This window comes from Dermacentor silvarum, chromosome 3 (genome assembly GCF_013339745.2).
Source record: "Dermacentor silvarum isolate Dsil-2018 chromosome 3, BIME_Dsil_1.4, whole genome shotgun sequence".
In the NCBI taxonomy this organism is placed as follows: domain Eukaryota; kingdom Metazoa; phylum Arthropoda; class Arachnida; order Ixodida; family Ixodidae; genus Dermacentor; species Dermacentor silvarum.
This window is the reverse complement of record NC_051156.1, coordinates 133,547,710-133,569,140: the sequence shown is the minus strand read 5'-3', so window position 1 is coordinate 133,569,140 and position 21,431 is coordinate 133,547,710. Positions and strand designations below refer to the sequence as shown.

Genomic DNA, 21,431 nt, shown 5'->3' with positions numbered 1-21,431 from the left:
GAAATCCGTTTCTAGAGTACCCATAAATATGTTGGCGTAGGTTGGGGCAAAAGGTGTGCCCATACTTGTTCCATGTATTTGTAGATAGTAATTTTCCTCAAATTCGAAGTAATTATATGTCAGAACTAGTTCAAGAAGAGACAAGTATACTTCAATAGAGTGTTGTGCATTGTGTTTGGACAGCGTTTCTTTTATCGAGTTTAAACCATCAGGGATTGGAATGTTGGTGTACAGGGCCGTGACGTCTAGTGTTGCGAGAATTATGTTTTGCGGTAGTGTGCATTTTGTATTAATGTCCTCTATAATTCTGAGTAGATGGGGGGTATCTTGTACAAATGACGCAAGTGTTTTCGGAAAGTCACCAAGGAGGCGGTTAAGAAATGTGGGGAGGCTTTCTGTCGGGGTGTTATTGTTCGATACTATCGGACGCCCTGGGATATTAGCGGTGTGAAGTTCAGTGGGTGGAATTTTATGAATTTTCGGAAGGAGGTAGAAGCGTCCTGCAGCTTTGTTGCTTGGTTTAAGAAATTTGAATTCTGACAGTGTTATCAATTCATCATCCAAAAGTGATTTCAGCCTGTCGGTAATTTTCAGTGTGTATGGTAACGTCGGATCATTGTCTAGCTTACGGTAATGTTCAGGGTTGTTTAGCTGTCTGTAAGCCTCGTGCTTGTACTTATCTATCGGCCAAATAACTATACTTCCACCCTTATCTGCTTCCTTAATGACAATGTCGTTCCGGCAACTAAGATTTGACATGATACGATTCTCTGATGAAGTTATGTTTTTAGGTCGCTTAGCTGTCTTGGATTGGCTTATAATTTCTTTAGTGACAGTCTTGAGGTATAGGTCGAGTTCTATGGCTTGTTCTGGTTCAGGAGTCCAAGTAGATTGGGCTCTAAGTGGGGTCGTCCCGGTGTCTGTTGCGTTGTTGTCGGCGAAAAAATGTCTTATCCGCATTCGTCGGGAAAATTCCGAAAGATCCTTGTGAAGCTCAAATTCATTTATTGTGTTGTTCGTCGGACAAAAGTTTAGGCCCTTGCTAAGTACGTCTATTTCTCAATTTATTATGGTCCTCCATGCTTTTACGCATTGATCAACCATACGAGCGCTTTTCCAGGTACACCTGTCTCCCCCCCCCATGTCTAAATTTCTAATTATATTTTTTCTACACTGTCACCCTCCTGCGCCGTTTTTTTTTTTCTCCACACAAGATCCACACCGAGACAGTCCAAAATCCCAGACGCCAGGATACCTTTTTCGGCGCCTTGACCACACAAGGTCTCTCCAATTCTGTATACCGCCGCGACGACGCCTAGGGCGAACTAGTGAGGCTAACGTCCCTTGACGGACCAAGCTGCTCCCTGTCAACCACAAAATTACCCGATGCCTTGATGCTACGCTACTCAAGTCATGCTTTCAACTCGTATTGTGACCTGCACACTGACCGGCTGTTCAGGGACCCCAAACGCACGCCGACCACGACTCCTCCGAACGCTCACTCGCCTTTCGCTCCCCCAATCCCCCTCTGACGGTTTTTTTTTCCCTTTTTTATAATTTTTTGCCACTTTCTCCTTCTCCCGCTCTTGTCCCCTCGTCTTAGAAACCGCGCCTAGCCAGTCAAGCGCAGGCGCTCATTTTCTTTTCAGTCTCTCCCTTTACAGCCAGCCACAGCGGACATCGACGTGACGTCACTCCACTAACCCTTTAAAACGCACCCGCCGAGGATGACGAGGCCGCCTTTGACGAAGATAGGTCCTCCTATCGAAACGTTGGCCAGCCTTTCTGAGGCACCTTATCTCTGTTTATAATCCTTATTCCTCGAGTGAGAACCAAGGAAATTGCATATTATGCAAATTGCTTGCTCCCCCCCCCTGCAAAAATGTAACCTCCTCCCCCCTGGCAGAGATTCTGGGTGCGCACTACATCCTTAGAAGAAGTATTCAAGCCCTTAGACTAAAAAGGCTTAGGAATGTGGATCAACGGCCAATATCTCAGCAGCCTTCCGCTTGCAGATGGCATTGTCCTATTCAGCAACAATAGGGACGAATTACAATATATGATTGAGGACCTTAGCCGACAAAGTGTAACAGTGGGGTTGACGATTAATATGCACATAATGTTTATTAGCCTCGCAAAGGAACAAGAATTCAGGATCGTCAGTCAACCTATAGAGTTTGTGAAAAAGTATGTTTATATAGGTAAATTACTCACAGGGGACCCTGATGATGAGAAGGAAGTTTACAGAAGAATAAAACTAGGTTGGAGTGCATACGGCAGGCATTGCCATATCCTTACTGGGGCCTTACCACTGTCGTTGAAAAGAAAGTGCAGAATCATTGCATTCTACCGGTGCTGACATATGGGGCAGAAACTTGGAGGTTAACAAAGAAGCTTGAGAACAAGTTAAGGACCGCACAATGGGCGACGGAACGAAGAATATTAGGCCTAACGTTAAGAGACAGGGAGAGAGTTGTGTGGATCAGAGAGCAAACGGGCATAGCCGGTATTCTAATTGACATTAAGAGGAAAAAATGGAGCTGAGAAGACCATGTAATGCGTAGGATAGACAATTACCGAATGAATGCCAAGAGAAAGGAAGTGCAGTCGAGGACGGCAAAAGCTAGGTGGGGTGATGGAGTCAGGAAATTTGCAGGCGCAAGTCGGAATCAGCTAGTGCAAGACATGGTTAATTGGAGATCGCGGGAGAGGCCTTTGTCCAGCAGTGGAGATAAACATGGGCGGATGATGATGATGATGATGATTATAAGGGACAAGCATTCTGCTGCCACCCAGTGACCAAATCCTTGCTCCTGTTTTTATCTCGTCGGCAGTTTTTTTTTTTAAGTTGTCCAAGCCCTCGCTCACTCATCACCCAGTTTCTTTAATGTAATGCTTTTCTCTAGGAAATCCTACATGAAGTAAAATCATGTGAGCGTCTCCAAGCTGAGCATTACGATGAGCGCGGTACTCTGCGCTGCACAGCTCGTGCTGTAGCAATGCCGACATATATGTTACAAACGCTGTGTGGCTTTTTTTAACGTGAAATCTCTTCAACATACAGCAAGAGCACAATTTTACGATGCCGCTATCCCTCCAAGGGTTCGCTATATAATAAATGCACTTCCATAAGAAACTTCAAAACTGACTATATTGTACCGTATGTCACATATTCGTATATTTAGCACAATAAAACTTGCATCGCGAAGAGATAGCGGATAAGCTGCACCCACCTGCATTCACATGTGGCGTTGTGTACACACCGAGCCTACGGATGTCCATGAGCTGGGGCTTGTCATCACGTGCAATTTTTGTCTTCTCTATATCTATAACTGCAGCATGAGAAATACAGAATAACAAGTTGAAATACAAGACACAAATAGTCATAGCTGCATAATTCACACTAGAGTAAATACAGGATGTTCCTGCTATAATGTACACATCTGAAAGAGAAGCCAGACTTTCTATAGGATTAGATGAATGAATTGAACATTTATAAACACATAAAAGGCTACAGGACCTGAAAGTGAAGAGGTGAGTAGCACAGCAATGGAGATTGGAGGAACACAAGAACAAATATAATTTTGTTAACAGCAAGCAGACAAAAGCTTTAGTATTCCATGTGTTTTCGTAATTGGCTTGTAATGCCGAATTTTCTACCGTTAACTTGGTTTATATGTACCGCGTATATTTTAATAAAAGACTTACGAGACATATCAAAACGTCATTTAAATTATTTGCCGCATTCTATTACCTACGAGCCTCGATTCTTCGTGTTTAAAAATAGCCCGCAAAATACATGTCATGTTTGTTTTTCGCCGAATACTCGTGACATATTTTCTGCAGCAGCATCCACGTTCCGATGAGGGTAGAACGCAGCACTGCATGCTCATGTACTTACTTTGGTTGCACATTAAAGGGACACTAAAGACAGCAATTCATTCAACGCTGGCTGTTAAAATGCCATTCCAGATACCTTCCAGTGCTTGTTTCGTTCCATCAAAAACTTTAAGAGAAAATCACCTCTGAAGGGCCCACACACCTTTAGCGCCATTCGAGTCGCCCACCCCCGAGCGGGGAGGGGTGACGTTGCATACGCCATCACCGCCTTTACTACCATCGACTGCCATGTTTTACTACCATGCTGGGGTTGAGGCGCGTCCGCGTACACGGGCGACAGCGTTTCTAGCGCGTTAAATGCCGCCAGTTCCACGGAGTGAAATCTGTCGAAACAGCGGAGCTGTGGTCGTTCTGTTTCTGCGATTATCGCGTAAGTTTCTTCGTATTACCACTCGCGCCGAGCGGCGTCCATCGCGCGAAGAGCGTGCGGGTGAAAACAACTGCTATTATATCCCGGCGCCTCTCCTCCTCGTCCCGCCAAGCGGCGTCCATCGTGCGAAGAGCGCGCGGCGCAAACAGCTGCTGTTTTTTCAGGGCACCTCTCCTCTTCTTCCGCGGCGCGCGCTCCGATTGGTCGGCTCCTTTCTTCCCGTCGAGCGGGTCACGTGACCTCTCTGACTCGCCTCCTGCGTGACGGCGCTGTCATCGACAGCGTACGTTAGACTAAGAACAGCTCCGCTGTTAAAATTACCGCCCTTTCCACTCCGTGAAGATCGTTGGACAGCAAAGCTGTGCATTCGCGGCTGCTTGGCTGGCCCGAAGGGCGCTTCTTGCGGGGGACGAGATGCGTCGGCATCCACGACCGACGGCGTTCCTAGAACGTTCCTCACGACATGAGCAAGCTCTCGCTGGCGCTCACGGCGGGCGGCTTCTTTCTCGGGAGTATAAGCAGTCTTGGCAAATCTCGAAGAATGAATGAGGAGCAAGACCTGACGTTGTTTTGTTTATATCCCGCCGAGCCTCTCACTGACCTACTTTTAGCAAACGCTCATTGCCTGCCTGACTCACTCGCCCCCTTCTCGGCGCGGCGCTGCTGTCTGCCACACTCTCGTCCATTTCGCTCCCAGGTCAGGTGACCAGCCTTGACGCCAAGCAGCACGACGGCACAGGGTCGACCAAGAACAGCTCCAATGTTAAAATTATTTGGTCATCCTATGTCAAGGCTACATGTACTCGCCCAAAGTCAACGAGAGTTCTGCCGCCGTCGCGGCAGCTGCGACCTTAATCTCCCCGTTGTCGACACGGCCAAGCTGCGCCTCCACACATGCCGAGGGGCGTGGCTGGTCGAAACCTGATGAGCTGCCGCCAGAGGCGCCGGCTGCAGTCACGAACACCGGACGCGTTCGGCGCGAACGCGGGGTAACGGGAAACGCGGACGGCGTCAGCAGCAGTTCTGCGCGTTGCCTCGTCGGTACTGCTACAAATTCTTTCTGTCTCTCTCTATCGCTCTCATTTTTTTTCTTTCTCTCTGTCGAGAATAGCGCGCGCCGCGCGCATGCTCTCCTTCCCTCTCCTTAACGTCCTATGTCAAGGCAACATGTGCACCGTCAATGGATGAGGAAGCAAAGGGCACGCCGCTCCCCGAGGTGGTTGCCAGGCAACACGCGGCGACGTCATCGCCAGGAACACTTTTTGTTCGCACTACGCGGCTCAACCAAGAGCTTAAACATCTCCGCTGTTAAAAGAAACAAAACGAATGACGCCCAACAGACGGCGTTACTGTTTTCTGCGCCAAACGCAAACGCGTGTCCATGGAGAAATCGGAGCCAAGACAGAGCGTTGCATGAGACGCTGCATCTGCTCTTCGTCGAGTGACGGGGAGAAAATCCAGCGCAGAACTACGCGATAACGAAACAACTAAAGCGCGAAAGCGCAGGTGGCGCAGAGTCGAGCGAGAACAAAACCTGTCGACATCCCGCGTTGTTGCCAAGGGTAACAGCTAGGAGTTCACTTTTTTAAAGCGTAAGCTTAGTTTGGCGAGCTCCCCAGCCCAGTCACGCGAGAAGTATAATGCCTTGTATCTGCACAATAATGCGTCATTTGCAAAGTCAAGACATTTAATCGTTATGATAGAGTAAATGTAGATGATTGGCAGCTTTTAAGCGATAAGTAACACTTCAAGGCAAAAAAAGAAATAGTAGAAAGGAAATACCCATAGAGATACACAGGTCTCCATAGAAAATGCATGGGGAAGCTTAATAGCAGGATTCGGGAAACTGAAATTTGGGGGTGGATCAACTTCAAATTTGGGGTTGGGTCAACTCGAATTTTGAGTGTGGGCCATAACGCGAGAACAAAACATCTCGACCTCCGGAGTCGTTGTCAAGGGTAACAACAATGAGTTCACTTTTTTTAACTGAATTGAACTGGACAAGTAACATTTTCCTCCGTGTTATGATGCGATGCAATGATCTTTTTATTACGAGTGATTGAGTACTAGTGGCAGAATTTCAATGAGAAGTCCCTACGTTAACGGGCTGGTACTTGAAAGTCAGAAATACAAATGAATAACAGCACACTCTAGCACGGAACGCATTAGAATATGTTATTACTATCAGCAAACAGCCAAGACAGCTTGATATAAATCGCGCCTGCATCTTCCGCTCTGCTGTGCCATTCACTGTAAGAAATAGCTTAAAGTTTCTCACGCTCTTTCTCATATCCATATATTTTCAAAGCCAGCTGATAGTCAGCAGGGCGGTTGACGCCATACCAGCGGAGCAACAGGGCGTAATCAAGCGTGATTTCACTTTCCGGAATCAGGAGGTTCTTCTCTAGCCACTTTTTTTCTGCTGTGCTGTACTCAATCTGCAAAGAAATACAGGAAGAAGACGTTCACTTTGATTCAGCTAATGAGAGATGTCATGTTTGAAAGTGGACAGCTACGCTTCACCGCCGCGTTATTACTTGTCAAGGTAAGGCTTAAATTCAAGTATTCAAGGTAACGCTTAAATGCTTGTCGAACTGTTTGTTTGGTCAATGGAAACACGCACACAATCATAAAAGATTGCTGACACTGAATTACATACCAATAACAGCGTTTGCATTCGATACCCGCTAGTACAAAGAATGTATACCAAATGTGAGGTTACTGGCTCAAATATGAAAGCTTCATGAAACAAAAGAAGTGTCGCTAGAAATAATATGACGCTAAACATTGAGTGATGAGTATATAACGGGGGATGCATTGAATTAGCATGAAGAGAACTTTGCTGCGCTTGTACGAAAAAAGAGACGAATTCACATAACATTTCGTTCCTATTTGCTCTTATTTATTGACCAGCCTCCTCCGCTAATCATATGTCCCCAACATCAGGAATCGCGACGAATTCCTCTTAAGAACAATCATGTGAGCGTAAGAGCGTTCCATTAGGTTTTTTTCGTGGATAGCGTCAAAGATAAACAATATCGAATACTCTATTAACTTGGACATGTTGGTGTATCATCACGAAAGTGTCAAAGTGCGCAACTAGCACAGGTACACAGCAGAGGAACGAGACATACACCCATCGCTATTCATCCTCATGTACCGGCCGTGTCCTGACACCGTGAGCTAGTCTAATACATCCTGCCTTTCCTCAGTGTCGGTGTGCTAGATGAGCTACACTCAATACTTCTTGAGGGCCGCATAACAAGCAATCTTATTAATGAAAAAAATTATAATACATAAATTTTGTACTGAACTGTAATATAGCCAAAACGCCAGACAACCATGATCAAATGCAGCTACCGAGATGAAGTGAGAATTCAGTTCCTAACTAGAAATAATGTTGGCAAATTTGTAATGTATGCCAAGGAAAAAGCGACAGAGGAATACCGAGCTGATAAACATGGCGCGGATATCTTCTTAAACAGCGTGCGACCTTAAACACGCTAATTTATAATGATTTCAGGTGCACCAAATTGTAGGACAAGTTTCTACATCATAGTAATGTTGACGGAGTTGACAGAAATACTGAATTATGAGCCATGTAGGTTCCTTTGATATTGTACAAAATATTTGTTATACGAATTTTGATTTGAATCAACCTACACAAAGAAAAGGCTGGCTTGAGAATTAATTTCCGGAAATGAATGACATGCACTTCATCACCAAAGTACTTGTGATGTCTGCAAACGATAACTGAGCTATGTACATGTCCACAAAGAATACGCAACCACGCCGGCACGCCCCTGGTTCGTGTCCTGTTGTTGCGTCCAGTTAGTTCCTGGGCCTAACAAAGTAAAAGTGCTGCCGTTCGTTTCTCTGCTTTTTGTCCCTCTCTGAAAATGTCAGAAGGCTATCTCGCGGAAAAGCTACGGGAATGAGCTCACAATATAGGAGTAATAGACTCCCGAGCTACACTCCGGTGCCGACAGTTGTTCTTTTTTTGTCACGGAAGCGTACTTATTTTCCCTCAAGAAAAGTTGACAGTCATTTTAGCATACACTAAAGAGGATGGAGGCGAAAGCCTGCGGTTCGAGCGCATTAATTATACCTGAGTTAATTATGCGTTAATAAATTACACCCTGATTAACACCAAAGGTCGCGGTTTCGAGTGATTGAAATACCTCTATTTTAAATACCTTTGCGTTAATTACCACCAAATGTTGAGCGTTCGATTACCACCAAAGGTCCGGGTAAGAGTGTCCTAATTACCTCTATCTTAAGTAACTCTATCTTAATTACTTCTGCACTAACTAACTTCGCCTCATGTAACACCAACGGTCCTGGGTAACACCACTACGACCAATGGTGGTGGGTTTGACTTTCATCAAAGGTGGTTGGTTTGAGTGCCTTAATTAGCTCTACCATAATTAAGGCAGAGTTAGTTAAGGCTCTAGAACCGACGAACTTTGTTGTTGGAACCATGGCGGCTCCAACAAATGGTGGCAGCTTAATGAACTTCGCCTTAATACCCAAGGTCGGGGGTTCGACTCCCACCAAAGCTTATGGGTTCGAATGCCTTAATTATCTCTATCTTAATTACTTGTACCTTAATTACATTTGCCGCAATTAACAGAAATGTTCGTGGGTTCGACTCCCACCAAAGGTTGAGGGTTCCGACACCCAGTTTTGGTGCCATTAAGTTTTGGTTTCATTAAAGTTTCCGGATGGTCAAATTTTGGACTCATGAGCCGTCGAAGGCTTTCGCCTTAATAACGGATGCCAGCCAAGGATATTTAACGTAAGGAAGACCTCTCAGCGGAGCATTAAATGTCTCGCTTAGCTCATCAGGCTTCCAAGCTCACAAGCTTTAGGGTGAACGAAGGGCACTTTCGAAACCAACGATGAGACAGCCCGTTTTGTACCATCGCAATGTGACATGCATTTTCGGTAGCTGTTCAAAAGCAGCACTGATCCTGAATTTATTATCTTCTGCTCCAATGTATGGTTTTCCGTGCATGCATTTTTTATCCTAAAAATTATAACCTTGCTTCAGACGACGTCCAGAATTAGTGCTACTAGATACGATGGTTGACGGCAGTCAGGAGTCTCCAGCAATTTCCCAGCAAGAATAGATTATGTAATACTAGATTTTGATATCCGAAGCAGACCCCTGGATGTATATTTTGCTGATTCAAAATATTGTGGCACAGCAACCAAAGTTGTCGGAATAGGCTCTATCGTTTTGGAGAGCGCCGATGGTCGCTTGGTGCTAAGTAGGCGACGTTATGATGCTCATGCGCACGCCTTGCTGACTCCCCTGTGTTTATATACCGGTACTACTGGGCGCATCACAATATTTGAATTTCTAAAAAAGAGTCAGATTGTTTTGAGACCACTCGAACTCCAGAAGGCTATTGTCCCTCTTCTGCCACTTGAGTGGCAGCCGAGCAAGCATGCATTCGCCCACAGGCACCTGTCAACTGTCGGGCAATTCACCAAGCGAACTTGGCGCTGGGTATCTTAATCACGCGTTTATTCAACTGAAATATTATTAACCATTCAGAATGAGTACAAATTTTTCATCTCGTTACAGCTGTAACGAGCTGAAATATGGGCTAGACGACATCCTACTTAGTTATCTCAATTTTCATCTTTTGTAACCATCAGGAGTTCTGAATATGCAGACGCGATGCTAGTTTTGGCTAGCTGGTACAACATTTTGATTGTGTGTCCACGCAGCGGATCGAAAGGGGCGAAACACACCCCTCGTTGGTTTCTGTTTTCTTCGTCGCCGTGCAAAACAAAGATAATTATTTACTACCAGGGAACGCAGCTCATCAAGATATAAAACCCATAGCTGGCCTTCGTTTAAGAGTGGCATCAGTATGCAGCCTTGATAAAGCGCAAACACATTTTAACATATAATTGGCGTGCAACGTATATATCACATGATAAACTGGCGCACCTTTATCGCTCTCTTCTTCGAAAAGAAGAAGTTCTCGTGTAGAACAATGGAGAATAAAGCCGGGACTCCCAGATCGAGTGAGCATCGCACGATCATTTCAACTGGGTTGACTGTCGCCAATCTTGTCTCGTTGGTGAAATCCAGGTTCAGGGATATCATCCATGCCGCGAGATCTGTGGTCTGCGGGGGATATAGGTCAAGAAATTATCGCAAGAAACACCAATACAATAGCAATAGTTTACAAAACGGCTAAACTTCTCGCAGCAGCGATGTGATGGAACTTCGCAGGCGGGCCGCAGACTCCGACAGCCTTAGCGAGGCGGCTCGCTTAGCTTGCACTTTTGTTCAGCATCGACGGCGTGATGTTAATAAATTGTATTTGATTACGCTCGACATAATTGTGAGGATATTGCTATGTTGGCCACAATAAGCCATTGTTGACGAGCTGCAGCTGGATCGCAATCGTCGTTAAATTAAATTATGGGGTTTTACGTGCCAAAACCAGTTCTGATTATGAGGCACGCCGTAGTGGGGGACTCCGGAAATTTGGACCACCTGGGGTTCTTTAACGTGCACCTAAATCTAAGTACACGGGTGTTTTCGCATTTCGCCCCCATCGAAATGCGGCCGCCGTGGCCGGGATTCGATCCCGCGACCTCGTGCTCAGCAGCCCAACACCATAGCCACTGAGCAACCACGGCGGGTTCGCAATCGTCGTTGGCAGCGGCATGCAGCGTGCTCCGCCTATTGACCAAATCGGCAGCTGTCAGTGAATGCCGCAATGTTGCGATGTGTTTCTTGCTCACGCGCGCATGCATTTCTCTACAGCGTGTGTGCAAAACGAAACTGTAGCTCTAATATATATTTGTCCTTCTTGATGAGGATCTGAATTCTTCTGAGGGCACATGCGCGGGGCTGCAGATCTGGATGGAGCCTAACACCGCTCTTTCAATGTGTCTCGAGTCGTCGTATGAATGTGTCTCGAGTTGTCGTATGTGGGAAGCTGTAGAGTTAGCAAGCGGGAGCATACGCACCCGCGCATCACATTCGACGCCCGATTGTACAGTGTGTTTCCCGCGCGCAGTTCCCCCGCTTGCTGAGTGGCCGAACATCCGCTCTACTGCAAAAGACAGAAATGGGAAATGGACCCTCGAAATTCCCATAATTTTTCGCTCCCACAGGTGAGTGCTTGTACTTCCAAAAAGGTCTATTCTCACCCCAACTAACTCAAGAATATATATTTTTTATCGGCTTCAAGCAGAGGTTCAACTGCTTCGAACGCTTTCTTACATATGTTGGCCAAGGAAAAGGCGTGAATTATATTACGTCTCGTTGTCGCCCATGTTGGTGCTTCAATGCACGGCGATAGTACCAGAGCTCTTCATGAGGGGCTATTTCTCTTGCAATACTCCAGCATACGCGCGGGTTGTCATAGTTCAGATTTACGGTGGGGACTACACATAAAAAGTCGCTACGCTGGGTGTGCAGAAAAGATGTGGCGTGGTGTAGTAGTACTTTGTTCCCAAAGTACATTGTTTGCCCAAAAACCTGTAGAATGATTCGAAGCAACATGCGTGGAATTCCTTTTTTTTGTGCTCATTAAAGCGAGCGATGACCTCGACAAGTATTCAAATGCTTGCTACTACAATATCTCAGATTCAGTGCGTGCAAGCATTCCTATTGTTATTTTTATGCAATGCAGGTAGCTCATCTGAATAGATTTTCATAGTGCGGTAAGCAGTTTTGGGAGTTCGTTAAGTACTGTAGTTTGTGACGACGAGTTATGTCGGAAATTCAGACGCTCCTAATGATTATTGGATAAAAAATGACTGTCTAAAAGTAGCACGCCACGTCTTTGTTCCTCGGGCAGCTATTATTCCTGGAATTTCTAAGCACACCAGCATATTTACTACGCTACCATGATATGCTAAAGTGAAAATTCTACATCGCAAGCACATGAAATCAGAAAGAGGATAAGAGTTCCTTGGTATATTTAACTCTACAGGCATGCGATGCATGCAAATGTCTATATATCATAAACTGAAATACATCTAGCTTCTATTTACCTCGTTCCTCGAGGATACCGCGAAAGACATGCAGGCCTGGTAAAGCCCAGCTGCTTTCTCCCACGATGTTTGATTGGAAAGCGGTACTTTGGTCGCGTTGAGGTGTCGTCGGATTGAGTATTTCATGGCTATTTCAAGCTGAAAATGATAGAACCAACATAATGCACAAATTACCGGACGCATTACGTTACTCAGGTACCGTATGCAGTCCAATCAGAGTGTGACTGTAGTGGTCTTCGTAACGCGTGGATTAAAATCTAGGTACTTGCATGGCAAGGCATATTGTTCCTACGCCGAGTATTTCTCTCAATGAGCTCAAATCGATTATCTGGAAAAGGCGCCGAGACTGCACTACATAAAGCGCATTTACATTCGGATAAACGCTGAATACCAAAAAAAAAGCATCGCCTATTTAGCGGTAATTGCGAGAGGAATGCGGTGACATTAAATCGCCCCTCTTCGGGGTCCGCAGTCGATTTAAACCGCATTCACAACATTGCAAAGTGTTGTTCAGGAGCTCACTGGAGGAAGATCCTGCCTCTTCCAGGAACGAAAAGCAATGAGCGGTGGTTTTGAGTAGACCGCGCTCAGATGAACTGTATATATATATATATATATATATATATATATATATAGTTACGGAGATGTAGGGAGCATAGACAGAATGTATTTACAATACATATACACGCAGAGTTAATGTGGTCAACATGCCTGACCAGAAACAACACGCAGCAGCCAGCGTCTCACGATCTTCTTCTTTTCTCGTTTTTTTATCTTGCCGTCCCAAGACCCCGGGGGGCTGAAGCACCGTCTCGGCGCATGTAAGGCGAAGACCTGCACGCGAAGTATAGCTTCAGTCGCTAAACTTGCACGATATCAACAGGCGTCGGACTTGAAGACGGATCATACTGGAACGGCCAGATCTCGTAATTGAGGTTGTTAACTTGACGTAGGACTTCATAAGGCCCTGTGTAGAGAGAGAGAAGCTCCTTGGGAGACCGACACGACGACATGGTGACCAGAGGAGCACCCAAACACCTGGGGCGAACTTAACATCGCGATGGCGCCGAACGTAGCACTCTTTTTGTATATATTGCGATGCCAATAGACGAGATCGCAGCGACTTAGCGTGCCATGTGAACCCGATCGATGACTTCACTAGCGTACTCAGTTGCAACACGTGGCAAAGAAGGTAGGATGCTGCCAAATGACAATGTGGGGTCACGACCACGCGAAAGATAAAATGGTGAATACCCTGCGGTGTCCTGTCGGGACGAGTTATACGGGAATGTCACGTGGGACTGCCTGGCATCCCAGTCGTGGTGATCGTTGGAGACGTACATCGCCAGCATCTCTGAGTGTTCGCTTGAAACGTTTCGTAAGACCGTTCGTTCGTGGGTGGTAGACGGTGGACAGCTTATGCTCTGCGACACAACAGCGGAGGAGGTCGTCGATTACTCGAGACAAGAACGAGCGGTCGCGGTCTGTAGGAGAACTGTCGAGGTGCACCGCGGTGGAAGATGACGTTGTGGAGGAGAAACTCTGTGACGAGAGTGGCGTAACTAGTCGGCGACGCCTTTGTTATTACGTAGCGTGTCGCGTAATTGGTAGCGACGGCGATCCACTTATTCCCTCTAATCGTCGTTGGAAAAGGGCCAAGCAGGTCAAAGCCTACGCGATAGAAAGCTTCAGAGGTAACTTCAATTGGACCGAGGCGCCCGCGACAGGTGGCAGGGCAGATATCTTCTGTGCTGACACAATTCGCAACTTGCGACATAATGACGCACAGAGCGGTAGAGTCCCGGCCAGAAGAACCGGCGTCGTACGCGGTCGTATTTGCGCAAAACTCCAAGGTGTCTCGCTGTCGGTGCATCGCGAACTTGTTCCGGAACGACGGTCGCAGATGACGAGGAAGGACAAGGAGAAACTCAGGGCCCTGAGGGATGATACTGCGGCCGTAGAGAACGCCGTCGTGCAGCACTAACATGGGGCACGTGCCGTTGGTGCTTCCAGATTTCACTCCGGTGATGATAGGCTGCAAGGATTCGTTGCGTTGTTGTTCAGCGCGCATGTCGCTCATGTCAGTGAAAGCCATCACGCAGGTCTCCGAATCATGCACTACAGGATCAGGAGGATCCACGGGGAGACGAGACAGGCAGTCAGCGTCCTTCTGTAGATTTGCAGTCTTGCAGATGACAAGAAATGAATATTCCTGGAGTCGCAAAGCCCAGCGACCAAGCCCGCCTGTCGGGTCCCGGAGGGAAGACAGCCAGCAGAGGGCATGGGGGTCTTAACGACCGAAAGCGGGCGGCCGTACAAATATGACCGGAACTTGGCGACAGCCCAAACTAAAGCCAATCACTCCCGCTCCGTGATGGAGCACTTTCTCTCGGAAGCAGGCGGCTGGCGTAAGCTAACACGCACTCGGCACCATTGTTCTGCTGGGCGAGAACTGCGCCGATACCGTGGCCACTTGCGTCAGTGTGGACTTCGGTCGGCGCAGATGGACATTGTAGGCAAGTATGGCAGGGGTCGTCAGGAATCTGACGAGAGCGGCGAACGCGTGAGCCTGCTCCGGGCCCCATGAGAATGGCGTGTTCTTCCCGAGAAGATCTCTTAAGGGCCGAGCAACGTCATCGAGCTTTTTGACAAAAAGGCGAAAGTGAGAACACATCAGCAGAAGAAGAACCTGTCATCACAAATTTGTGATGACAGGTTCTTTTTTTAAATCGTTTAGACGGTTCTCTGAGGTGGAACCTCCGAAAACCCAATTGAGGACAAAGCCGTTTATTGTAGAACGCACACAAACTTTTCATAAAACTATAACGAAAAGCAACCCATATAAATTTAGGAAAGTTTGCACTCGTTCGCGCAAAGCTTAGGCACAGCCATAGTCCCTTAATAGCTTTTTGTGGTCACGAAACTCCCGCCTCATTTTAACATAGAGCCAGCGCCTGCCGCTAGGGGCGCCATAGTAAAAGAAAGGCTAGGGAGCCTACATGCAAACAGCGCTTGAATGTAGGCTTCCTAAGAAAGGCCACCTAGCCGGGCAGCCGCCGCGGGCGGTGGCGGTATTTTTTCTTCTCTGGTCACGTTGCGGCCGAAAGCCCAGCTGCTTCTCGATTTCATTTACATTCTATTTTGTCGATGCAGTTACAGTATCCAAACTTGAACATCTGAGAGTGGTTTCTAACCGAAACCAAGGCACGTACAAGAAGTCAACAATCTCAAAGTCAGCTGGCGGCTCCGTGTGTCAGCAGACGACGCGCATAGAATTCTTCTTACTGAGAAATCTACCGTTAGTTGGTCCAACCGGCTTCGATTAAAAACTTTTAAGCGACTTTTATGCGATGTGCAAAGAATAAGACATTAGCGGCGCGGCGTTTCCAGTAAACGACAACCTGACTTCGATGTCGCGCTCTGTTAACGAATTCCGATTGCACTTGAGCCGTTCAGGCGATGGTGACAGATTCTAATCGCACGTACCATAAAATGTTCTAGGACGTCAGAATTAGTCTGGAACTTGGACATCGGCAGATCGTAGCCGTGAATGAAACGCTTGCTTGCAGGAAAGTATTGCCATTTTCATGTATGCAAGCTTTGCTAGTTTTCGTGCGTGTTATTCCAAATCCGCGACAAAGTTTTCAAACTCAATTTTCGTTGTCAATATTCACTATAAAAACACAAACGGACTAATATGCCCGACTGACTCAGCACTGCGCTTATTAATCACTAACACGCATATGAGCAGAGTGACGAGGATGGACGGCCCGTTGCACTCAGTACCATGCCTCCTTGGCGAACGGCGATGCATAATAGTATTTGAATCGCGACCTTTATTTGAAGCAAATGTAGAATCACGCACGCGCGTGCGCGCACACACACGCAAGCACGCGCACGCACGCACGCACTCACGGACGCACACACACATACATGCACCGCATGCACGCACGCACACACACATGCAGACAGACAGACAAAGAACTTTTATTCAGGTCCTGAGGAACTGCGTTTGGACGCCCCCTTTCAGGGGGAGTCGGTAGCAGTCGCGGGCCGCTCCCACGCAGGGACCGGAAGACCATGGCCCTCCGCCCTCTCGCAGGCCCTCTGGACAGCCCGAAGTTGAACCGCGAGGTCGCCGCTTTTAAGGGCTTCCTCCCAGACCTCTTCGTTGTTGAACTCTGTGTCGCGTAACGCAGGACATTGCCAGAGCATGTGAGCTAATGAGCAGTGCGCCTCTCCGCAGTCCGGACATTGCGGTTCGATGTTGGGCGAGAAGTGACTAAATCTGCCCTTCGAAGGGAAAGACCCCGTTTGGAGCATCCTAAAGGCCGTCGACTGCGATCGAGTAAGTCTAGTGTGAGGAAGTGGAAAAGCCCTCCGCGAAAGATGATAATTTTTCAAGATCTCGTGGAAAGTGAGGAGCGAGTCCCTGTACCTCCCGGCGTCCCCGCCTTCGAATCCGCCGGCACCGCCGCGGTGAGCGAAACCTCGCGCACGGTCATGGGCAAATTCATTGGCGTTGGGGACATCGGGATGTACGTTGGCCCCCATGTGGGCCGGGAACCATTTTATAGTGTGAAACCCGGCAGCCCCCTCGTTGCCGAGGATGGCCGCTGTTTCCCGCGATATCGAGCCCGAAGCGAAAGGCCTAGCTGCGGACCGCGAGTCCGTGAATATATCTGGACGCGACGGGTCCTTCATTGCTATAGCGATAGCCATTTGCTCAGCCACCGTTGCCGAAACATTTCGAACCGAGGCAGAACATAGGAGTTTGCCAGTATGGTCGACAAAAACCACTGCGAAGCAATCGGAACGCTCGTACTGGGCTGCATCGACAAAGGCTGCGAGATCCTGACTATCTGCAACCGATTTTAATAAAGAACGGGCTCGAGCTATGTGGCGCCCTACATTGTATTGTGGGTGGACATTTCTTGGAAGTGGAGCTACCGTAAACGTACCTCTGATTGAGGACGGTAGAGTCACTTTACGCTGGTTAGTCTCCGTAAGACCGCAGCCTATGGATTCCAGGATGCGCCTACCAGCCCGTGAGGACGATAGACGCACGACCTGAGCCACCTGCTGGGCCTCGATCACCTCCGCGAGTGAGTTATGCATGCCTAATTGTATGAGCTTCTCGGTGCTGGTGGTGATAGGCAAGCCTAGAACTCGCTTTATACTTTTGCGCATTAGTGCATCAATTTTTGTCTCTTCCCATTTGGACCAGTGCAGCGCCGAAGCGACGTAATTAATGTGGCTCATGAGAAACGCATGGTAGAGCCGCAGGAGATTGCTCTCGCTCAGCCCTCCCCTGCGGTTCGAGACCCTGAGGATGAGCCTAAGCATTTTCTCCGTCTTGGAGGTGATGCGGGCTATTGTCTGTGAGTTGCCCCCCTTGGACTCCAATGGGAGTCCGAGGATCCTGATGGAGTCTACCCTGGGGATCATCAGCCCATCCCGTGTGTATAGAGCTATGGGAATCTGCTCTAAAGGAGTGAAGTTCCTCACCCCTTGTCGTGTGGGTCTGTACAGTAATAACTCGGACTTAGCCGGTGACAGGCTCAGGCCCGAACCGACTAGAAAGTTCTCCGTGATGTCTAGTGCCTGTTGAAGCGCCTGCTCTACCCCGGCGTCGGACCCTCCCATGCACCACATGGTGATATCGTCCGCGTAGAGAGCATGGTTAGTCCCGCGCATCATGGCGAGTCGCTCCGAGAGGCCCTTCATGGCAATATTGAAGAGTAGAGGAGATATGACTGCCCCCTGTGGGGTGCCTCTCGCTCCCAAGGTAAATTCCTCGGATTTGACTTGACCAATCTTGATGGTAGCCCTGCGATCCCTCAGAAAGGAGCTAACGTACGCGTGGAAACGTTGTCCCAGCCCCATATCCGAGACAGCCTCAAGCACAAATTTGTGCCAGATATTGTCAAAAGCTTTGGCCAGGTCTAGAGCCAGTATGCCTGTAGTATCCCTGGTGTAGTCAATAATCTGTCTCTTTATAAGGAACATGACATCCTCTGTGGATAGTGCAGGTCTAAATCCCACCATATTGTGTGGAAATAGCTCTTTGCACTCCATGTACCGGGATACCGATTGTGAATCGCATGTTCAGCCACCTTGCCCACACAGGACGTAAGCGAGATGGGCCGCATGTTCTCTGGCGCTAGAGGTTTACCTGGCTTTGGGATGAGCACAACCGAGGCCGTCTTCCAGGATTCGGGGACCAGCCCCGTCTCCCAGATTTTAGTGACTTCCTCAGTCAGCTTTTCGATGGATTTACCGTCCAAGTTGCGTAAGAGCTTATTTGAGATCCCATCTGGGCCCGGTGCAGAGCGCCCGTTGAGCTCATGGAGGACCTCCAGAATTTCGGGTTCCGTAAAAGGTGCGTCCAGCTCTTCAACCAGTCCCCCCCGGTAACGAGGATAGTCCGCATCCCCGGAAGGGCCCAGCGGAAGTTATCTGTCCGCTAACCCCTGCAGCAGGGCCTTTTCGGACACCCCCTTCGCCTTTTGGCTATGAACGATTCTGTCAATAGCCAATCTCTGATTTCCCTTGGGCTGCGACTCATCAAGTAGTTGTTTGAGGAGGTTCCACTTGCCTCCCACTCTCATCTGTCCGTCAACCGAAGAACATACTTCGTTCCACTGCTGTTTCGGCAGTTCAATAGAGTAGGCTTCAATCTCGCGATTCAGCTGCGCAATTTTCTTTCGAAGCCTGCGATTTAATCTTTGCGTCCTCCATCGGGCTAGGATGGAATTCTTGGCCTCTAAGAGGTGCGCGAGACGCTCATCCATCCGATCAACCCTCAGGTCCGTTTTGACAACCTTGGTCGCAGCATTAGCATCCTCCTTCAGCCTTGCAAAGAGGCTGTCTAAGCTGTCATATTCATCCTGGTCCTCCTTTCGCAATTTCCGAAAGGCATCCCAGTCCGTCACTTTAAGTTCTTTGAGGGGAGCTGCATTGACTGCTAGGGTAATAGCCAATATGAAGTGGTCGCTACCTAGGTTCTCTTGTAAATTTTGCCACCCTGCCCCTGGGACGTTCTTGACGAACGCCAAGTCCGGAGTTGTGTCTCGGGCCACCGACGTGCCAGTTCTCGTCGGGTATTGCGGATCCGTAATAAGTTCCAGCGAACAGTCCGATACCGCCTTTAGGAGATTGTTACCCTTGGGGGACTGCCTATGGCAGCCCCAAGCGTCGTGCGGAGCATTAAAGTCTCCCGCTACCACGATGGGGGCTCCCTTGGCCAGAGCCACCGCTTTTGCCATGATAGAAGCGAACGCCTGCCGGTTGTCCGACGGCGAGCTGTAGACATTCAGGATCAAAACGCTGTTTTTGAGCCAGCTGTTGGGGATGATTTCGACCATAATCACCTCCGCCCTGGTTTTGCCCAGTTGTAATACGTGTTCCTGAAAGGAGCTTTTTCTTGCGACCAAGGTTGCCAAACCACGCTTCCCCTCCTCGCGCACCGAGACTACTCGATAGCCCGGGAAGGTTAGCGCATCACCTAGAGTATCCTGTAATATAATTACGTGCGGTTTGACCACCTGAGAAGCAACAAATTGCTGCAGCGGAGCCCTGCGCCTTTTGAAACTAGCGCAGTTCCACTGCCACACGACCAGCTGATTAGTGTTGCCCGCCATGATTACTGTTCTCAATTAGCCACTCCCTTATGGGGTTCACTGCTACAGCGCCTGAAGGTGACTGTGCAATGCTCGGGCCTTTCGGAGGCGAGCGTGCCGTAGCTAGCGCTGCCTGCGTACTTTCAAGAGACGACACTGTTTTAAGTAGGGTAGTCATGCTATCAGCAAGTTGTTTAATCGATTGCTGCATGCTTTCCAGTACCTTGGTGTCGGACTCAGTCTCCATAGAGTCCCACTCCCCTTGCGGGGGCGAGGCCCTACGTTTACCCGAGCGCGCCTGTGCCTCCCCTGGCGGGGGCATCTGCTGTCTCTCGCCCTGCGAGGAGTAAGATTTGCGGAACGACTCAAAGTCAGCCCTCATCTGTTGAAGCTCGGCCTTCAGGCGAGCATTCTCTTGGATCAACGTAGCTACCCTGGGGTCTTCCCTATGCTCAGGCAATGCTACCTGCATTCCCTTTCGTGGCGGCGCCGCTGGCTTCGGCTTGGCACGATCCGCCCAGGTAGGCTCTTTCTGGATCCGCACCCGGGAGTGAGAGCGCCCTCTGGAGCGAGAGCGAGAGCTGCGCCGGCGGCCAGCTGGCGTGACGGAGCGCCCCCCCCTGGGAGCACTTGCTACGCTGGAATCATGTGGCCGGCCTTCCTGGGCCAGCTGTTGCTGAGTCTTTTTGGCGCGCTTACGGCGCCGTCTTCTCCGTCGCACGACGTAAGGGACTTGAAAGCGTTCTTTACACGTTCTGTCCGCCATGGGATGTGGCCCTCCGCAAAGGGCACATTTCGGTGAGCACTGGTGATCTTCGGGTGGGGAGGCGAGTCCACAGCCTCTGCACACCCTCTTGTTTGGGTTGGGGCAAACATCGGCCCTGTGGCCTAGGCCTCCACACGCCTAACACACGTCGGTTTGGCGCTTGTAGAGTGTGCAGCGTAGCAAGCTGACGCCGCACATGACGTAGTTTGGCACCTGCATGCCGTCGAAAAGCACTACCACCGTCGTGGTGTTCTTGATCTGTTTGGCTTCTAGGGCCTTTGGATTTCGGTGGTTAAGAATCATCGTTTGGAGGTGGGCCTCGCTGATGTCGGTGTCCACGCCTCGTATGACTCCTTTACAGGTGTTATCGGGGGCCGCCATATATGCCGCCACCTTGTATGATCCTTCGCTTAGTCGAATCTGTTGGATCCCTGCGTAGGCGTTTGCATTCTTCTTCGCCGGAGTGGAAACGACGAGAATGTTCTGGGCAACGTTAGGGCAAACGATGTCACCCTCGGTCTCTGCCGGGGCTAGAGCAGCCGCCATGGCAAGAGCTTGTGCGAGCCTAATTTGGCTTGTTTTTCTGATGTCAAGTCCGTCCCTCGGCCTGACGATAATTCGTATGTGGTCCCTCGGTAGCCGGGGGAGCCTCGATGCGGCTGCGAGGCGCTTCATCGCGCCTTGCGGGGCTGCCGTGCGGCGGCCTCCCTTCGAGCCCACGTGCGATGCGTTGCCCGCCGAA

The 21,431-nt window shown here is 48.9% G+C and overlaps 1 protein-coding gene across 1 annotated transcript in view; it reads right to left on the bottom strand.

Annotated features, from left to right (window-relative positions):
* Positions 1-20,395, bottom strand: part of LOC125944351 (uncharacterized) — a 36,661-nt gene extending 16,266 nt beyond the window's left edge. The window contains exons 1-5 of the mRNA XM_049664747.1: positions 20,147-20,395; positions 12,302-12,439; positions 10,236-10,415; positions 6,549-6,708; positions 3,234-3,332 (exon numbers count right to left, since the gene is read on the bottom strand). Coding sequence (XP_049520704.1) covers positions 3,234-3,332; positions 6,549-6,708; positions 10,236-10,415; positions 12,302-12,439; positions 20,147-20,395 — 826 coding nt within the window. The remainder of the gene's footprint in view (positions 1-3,233; positions 3,333-6,548; positions 6,709-10,235; positions 10,416-12,301; positions 12,440-20,146) is intronic.
* Positions 20,396-21,431: the final 1,036 nt, after the last annotated feature.